Below are 6904 nucleotides of genomic sequence, written 5' to 3'. Positions count from 1 at the left end.
AGCAGTAAGTAGATAACTCGCTGTCAGTGATGCTCGCGTCAGCCTCTGGTTGTACCCTGGCATCACCCGACTTGTTGACACCCCATCAGTGCTAACGAGAAAACAACCGCAGGGAGCGAAAAGCGCAATTATTTTTTAACTCGACCGTTTTCAAACTGCTGGTCCGCCTGCGCTGCTCTCCTTCGTGGTGTCATGTACGGAGCACAGTGTGGTTTGCAGCGGTCCGGAGGGATTGGTGTGCCGCTAACGTCCTCCTCTGCTTTTGTTCTAGAAGTGCTGCGGCTCAGCCTGTCATGGAGGGAACCAGGCAGACCAGGATCTGTCGTCCACACAAGATAAGTGAATCCTCAAAGGTTTGTACGTTTTGTGTTGCCTACCAAAAAAGCAGGTTACAGAAATAACAGCAAGGGGGGGTAGAGGCTCTGCTTTGGACGGAGGAATGTGAATATTCTGAGCTCTTAAAAAGAGGTATGAAAACGGTGGTCTACCTGCTCAAATATTATTGATAGAAGTTTCTACCTAGTGATTAAAAAAACCCCCAAAACCAGCAGCAAATGGGCATCTGCTCATCATGACTCATAATGAAAAAAGAAACCCACATCACCACAGGATTTTCTTTACACCAACAATTCAGCTGTTACATACGATCTTTTGGGAATTTTTCGTACTGATCCATCCCATAAAATCCAAGCTGCTTACAGAAGCACAGCGTCTTCTTTAGATTTAGTCTTTGCTCTGTATAAGACAGGAGTCTTGGTCCTGCAGACTGTAGTTACTCCAGTGAACTCGAGGTGTTTTTAGGTTTGTGACATTAATTTCTTCTGTGCAGAAATCGCTGTCTGCACCAGTACATTGACTCTCGTTGGGAATCAATGGCAGTCTGTCCTTGTGATGCAGGACATCAGGATGATGACCTAAGATGTAAAAGATGTTAATGTGAGCTGTATTTATTGTATTTACCTCGTTTTGTACCACTGAAAACTGCTTTTGCATGCTAGTGCAGCACTACAGATGCTGCAGAGCAAGGACCTTGTACTGCCAACAACAGCTAGAAAAGGGAAACTTTTCAGAGTGTCTTACCAAAGCTGAATGAGACAGATCTGATTTTCTCCTGCATCAGTGAGGAGCAGCAGTGCTGCATTAACAATCTGAAAGAAATTACATCTTTGATTCTGGAAACAGTTGAAATACTGCTCTAATCCGACTGATAAAAGATAAACAGGACTAATTTTTAAATGTGTCCCTACCAATATCGACTTTCCCTAAGTGCTCGTCCTGTGTCTACCATTTAAATGGTTTAGTCTGAATGCAATAATAATTCATCACATTAAAAATTAACTTGACAGCATTGTTTTTTTTCTTGCTTCGACAGCAGCTGTCGTTATCTGTTAAACTTAGAATTACTAGATAATGCTAAAGCTGTTCTGCAGAATATAAATAGCTTGAGAAAGATGTTCATGTTTGGTATGAAATTACTCTTGGTTTTGAAATGTGCAGCTTCCAGCTTCTGTTACTTGCTCCCCGAACGAATGTGCTTGCCGAGTGGCTGGTACATGTTAACATATTCGCAGTCCATCCAGTGCCGTCTGCGATGATTTTATGCTGGCTTTCTGAAGCAGCAGCAGTTCCACATGGCAACAAGGGTTTCAGGAGTACAAGTTGTCAGGCGTATTTGCAGCCAGGATTATGCTGCTGACTCGACAGCCAGCTGAGTAAACAGGGATCTCTGGCAAATCTTACGTTCCAGTGTAATCTTGTTAAGCACGATGCTGGTATTAGAGAATATTAGAAATGACCAGCTGCTCAGAGACGAGAGGGAATGAGGGTTCGGTATAATCCCATAACAGTCCCCCATGAGTCACGTTCAGAAGAGGCTCTTGTACAATGATGTTTATTGTCTGTTCACCCACTTTTCTCACAATTCCCACTAATGTGTGGTTTGTCCTTTGCCGTATTTATCCTTCTTGCCACCTTCTCCGTCTGCTGGTCTCTGCTCGGGCTCCTGTATGATACCACCATTTCTCAACCTTAGAAGGATGAAGAGAAAAAACTTTACAGTCCTTATTTTACCGCTTATTTTGTTCTGTTATGGGTCTCTGGCAGTTTTATTCCTCAGTGGAAGTTACATTGTTGTCTATGCCATATATGCCTCTATAAGTTCAGAGATATGATGAGGCAATGAATATTAGGCAATTTAACAGAGTTTTGGCCCAGAAAACTTAAAATTATTGAAGCCCCTTCACTTAGATGGTTTAACTGCAGACGTTTGGATGTAAACATTACTCCAACAAAAGCTTCTTGGCAGCTTAGTCTCCATTGTTTAGAAAAGAGAGTAAGCAAAACTGAAGAGAAACCACTGGGTTGTTGCTGGGATGAGCAGCACACTTGGTTATTGCTTGGGGTCTGGTCTTTGGCAGGCTGCCTGGCTGCTGAAAGGCAGACGCGGGAGGTCAGGCTCCCGAGTTGGCATTAGCTCCGGAGGATTGGCTGCCATCACGTCTGGCCAGCAGCGAGCTGCCTGCGTTAATCCCGGTTATCTTCTCATATACAAGTACAATTACAAAGTTATGTACACAGAGCGCAGGGCTAGAGGGAGGGCTGCATGCAGGAGAAAAACCTTGGCTCTAGGAGGTGAACCTTTCGCATCCAGGTGGGTAGAGTTTGTCTCATCATGATTTAAACGACCCTTTAATGGTTGAGCCAGACAGCAATAGTCATGCGCTTTCTGTTTGGGAAGCGAGGAAGGGTTGGGATCGTGGGTAGGTTAGGATTTCTAGGAGAAACAGCAGTTTGGAGAAGGAAAGGTTGAAAGCCTGAGAGACTTGATGAGACCTCAGGTTATCTGTGTGACTTTTCAACGGACAGGGGCACCTTTTCAGGTTGTCACTTCTGGGAGTGCAGTCTGAGGGTGTAGAACCAGGTGAGACCCAGGGTTGTGCAGCCTGAACTGCTCAGACCTAACTTAGGTACAACACAGAGATGCTTCCTTTCCACCTCCCTTAATTTCTTTTACATGTTCTTACAGGCTCTGCAGCTCTGCCTGTTTGGGATTTGGTAATTAAAGTTAAGTATTTGCATTTAACTTAACTGGCTTTTATTAGGAGAGATCACAAAGTAACTGACTGTACTGTCAAGCATTCCATTCCTCCAGAAGGATGGTCCTCAAAGCTGCATCGCTTGACATACTGAGGTGACCAGCCCCAGCAATACATGTCCTGCAGAACATTCTAGCGGTAACAACACATTTCCATTTTATTTCTTCTTAAGGCTGGTAACACGAATCTGTGACATAGAGACAAACAGTGGTTGCCTCAAAAGCTCTGTGGCACGTACAGAGCTGGTGGGAAGAGTGTCTGGACCAGAGGGATCCCAGAAGGGCACTTAGTGGACATGTTCTGAGGGCATTTTCCCCTTTCTTAAAACAAAAAATATTTAGTTGCATTCATTAAAATGAAAAATTGCTCAGCCTCTGGAAGCAAGTAGAAGTCTTATGGGAATAAGTTACCCACATGTGTGACTTTGCACGCACGTAAGCAGCTATTATTTTTGAATGCAGGGTCTGCCTAGAATAATATGGATGGAAAGAGGGATTTCACCCTTAGAAATGCAGAGTTCTGAGAAGATTGAAGAGAGGGTAGCTGTCAAGGAAGCACTAACCCAAACAATACATGGGCTGAATGAAAATCGACGTACTGCTGCCTGTGTGTCTCCCACTCCACGTATTTAGCGAGTATCTTAGTTGAGAGGAGCTCTGTAAGGAGTCATCTGGGGGACAAGTAAGAAAGGAAATGTCAGCAAGATGTCTCAAAAACAATGAGTGGAAGAGTTTCAGAAAACTGTGCCTGTATAAGTCATCAGGGAGGAGGTTTGGATGCAGCACCATGGAAGAGGTAGGAGCCAGTTATTAAAAAAAAGGGGGGGGGGGAGTAGGAAGCAGTAAAAGTCTGCGTAAACCTTTCAAAGTGAAGGTGAGGAGCTTGATCTCATATTCTGTGGCTTGCCAGCTGTTTAAAGCCAGAATTCATTATAAACGTGCAACACCAGTAAAGTTTCCTTCTCTCACGTATGGCTGTGTCTAACAGGAAAACACTTTGTACACCCTGGAATTTCTCTTGGTGAAGACAACATCTGCCTGATACTGTATGTTTATTCCAGGTGTACAGGTGGGATGACCACTCTAGCCTAGTTCTTCAGAGCCTGAACGAGCAGAGGCACCGAGGCCTCTTCTGTGACATTGTTCTCGTGGTGGATGAACAGAGAGTCCCTGCCCATCGGAACCTCCTCGCTGTTTGCAGCGACTACTTCAACTCTATGTTCACTATCGGTATGCGAGAAGCCCACCAAAAAGAGGTTGAACTTTTTGGAGCCTCTTACATTGGTCTCAAGGCTGTGGTGGATTTCCTTTACGGCAGTGAGCTGTCTTTAGATGGAGGCAATATCGACTATGTGCTCGAGACAGCTCACCTGCTGCAGATCTGGAAGGTGGTTGACTTCTGTTGCGAGTATCTGGAGAATGAAGTCAGCGAGGAGAACTATCTGTACCTGCAGGAGCTAGCCTCTATTTACAACCTGAAGCGCCTTGACTCCTACATTGACTCTTTCATCTTGCAGAACTTTGGCACGCTGTCTTTCACCCCGGACTTCCTGCAGAACATCTCCTTGCAGAAGTTGTGCCAGTACCTGGACAGCAGCAACGTGCAGCAGGAGTGCGAGCACGACCTGCTGCAGGCTGCCTTGCAGTGGCTTACCCAGTACCCGGAGAGGGAGAATGAGGCTTACCAGGTTCTGGATAACATTCATTTTCCCTTGATTCCTAAAAGTGATCTCCTCCATCGAGTCAAGCCTGCTGTCTGCTCTCTCCTCCCCAAGGAAGCAAACTGTGAGGGGTTTATAGAGGAGGCGGTGAACTATCATAACAACGTCACGGCACAGCCAGTGCTGCAGAACAAGCGGACAGCCCTGCGGACCTGTGAGGAGAGGCTCCTCTTTGTGGGTGGGGAGGTTTCTGAACGGTGCCTGGAACTGAGCGATGATACCTGTTTCCTGGATGTCAGAAAGGGGCAGTGGGTGGCAGAAACCCCTCTCCCAGCCAGACGAAGTCACCACTGCGTTGCAGTCTTGGGAGGCTTCATCTTCATAGCCGGGGGCAGCTTTTCAAGAGACAATGGAGGGGATGCAGCTTCAAATCTCCTATATAGGTATGATCCCCGCTGTAACCAGTGGATAAAGGTGAGACTTAAGCCGTATTACTTCTCTGTTTAAAGTCCTTAATGTTGAGAGTGTTTCCTTGCAGGGCTGCTTGGAATAGCCAACATGGAACCACTTGCAAATGGAAATTCAAGTGGTTTAAGTTGAAAAAGCAGCTTCTTGAGTCCTTTGCAGGATTGCTTAAGTTACACACACAGCAAAGGAGTTTGGGGCAGATTTTCAACTTCATGTGGGATTCGGGCATCTCATCTATGAAACTCCTGCCCAGCATCCACCTGCAACTCTTCAGGTTGCATTTGGGGATAACTCTAGAATGGACTTACAGAGGTGATTGCTTGGGTCATCGTTCTCAAGCAGTAGCACATACAATTAAATCACAAATGTGTCTGATAGAAAAATAAACCTCTCTGACACTTGGCAGATGTCTCTGTGCTAAATGTCTCTTAGAACAAGCTATTCGCTTCCAGTCCTGATGTAACACCCTGAGGGTTTCTCTATGAACCGATCATCCTGTGTGGCTTTGAGTGATTCCAGCGTACATTTCTTGCAGAGTCTTGGAAGGAGAGCTGTGAAACACAGACATTCATAGGAAGGATCTGACAGACAGGTTACTCTGCTGTCCTTTCCATTGAAAATGAATGCTGTCTAACATGCTACTGCAGAACAATTAATATGTATATAAATGAATATCATGGTCAAAACTAGTAGCTCTCCTTTCCAAATAACTGGGAAGAAGCAACTATCCTGTCCTGGGACATGAATATCCCTCAAGTCAGCTCGCTTACCAGGTGTTTGGAGATGTCAGCATGTTATTTTGTTCTGACAGGTTGCCTCCATGAGACAGCGCCGCGTGGATTTCTACCTGGGAGCTATTACCGACATGCTGGTAGCTGTTGGTGGCAGGAATGAAAATGGGGCACTTTCGTCGGTAGAGACCTACAGTCCTCAGAAGGATTCGTGGTCCTATATAGCAGGCCTGCCCAGGTAACGGAGGTGTTGGGATCGTTACCATGTGTTGGAACGACAGTAGCAAAGGGAGCTTGTGTGACCCTAGGTGATGAAGGGGTATCCCTGGCAGGGAGGCAAGGGGATGTATAACCAACGTGCTGTCACTGAGTAACGAACTGTATAAGCAGCTGGTATTTGAGCAACCAGCATTTCCAGACCATGTCCCTCATGTCAGCTTGACAGGGTTTAATTTTTCTCCTTAGGTACGTCTGAAAGATGGGAGGGACAACGCTTGTAATTTTGCTCTACTATTCTTAAAGTATTTTTGCTGAGGTCACTTGGAGCTGAATCTTTTCAGAGGCCCTGCTTAGATCATCATCAAAGGCTTTTATAATTTATTTGTCTTGCTTTGTCACCTTGTGATTGTTTTCCTTGTAAGAGATTTCTCTCTGGCTGCTCAGGTTGGCTGTTGCAGATACACCATGTTTACCTGTATTGCAAATAGATAATCCTGGCAAATGCGACCTGTCTTCCTCCCAGTCTGAGTTAAAACTTGGCTGCTCTACTTTTGAGAGGCTTTAGCACTGCAGCTCTTTTGTAACAGCAGCACAGGATGTTGCTGTTATTTTGAACCAGTGTTTGAGTGGTGACTTCCCAAGAGTGATACAGTAGCGTTTCATTTGCAAACAGATCGGATTAAGCAGGATTTCACCTTGATGGAGATGACACGAGCATCGGACGGTTTAGG

General features: G+C 45.4%; 1 protein-coding gene across 1 annotated transcript in view; it reads left to right on the top strand.

Moving 5' to 3' along the window:
- The first annotated feature begins 293 nt into the window (after positions 1–293).
- KLHL36 (kelch-like family member 36) overlaps positions 294–6904 on the top strand; it is a 13161-nt gene continuing 6550 nt past the window's right edge. The window contains exons 1-3 of the mRNA XM_010143861.1: positions 294–353; positions 4156–5229; positions 6035–6192. Coding sequence (XP_010142163.1) covers positions 294–353; positions 4156–5229; positions 6035–6192 — 1292 coding nt within the window. The remainder of the gene's footprint in view (positions 354–4155; positions 5230–6034; positions 6193–6904) is intronic.

Source organism: Buceros rhinoceros, unplaced genomic scaffold (assembly GCF_000710305.1).
Source record: "Buceros rhinoceros silvestris isolate BGI_N320 unplaced genomic scaffold, ASM71030v1 scaffold34749, whole genome shotgun sequence".
Classification (NCBI taxonomy): Eukaryota; Metazoa; Chordata; class Aves; order Bucerotiformes; family Bucerotidae; genus Buceros; species Buceros rhinoceros.
This window is presented reverse-complemented; position numbering and strand designations above follow the sequence as displayed.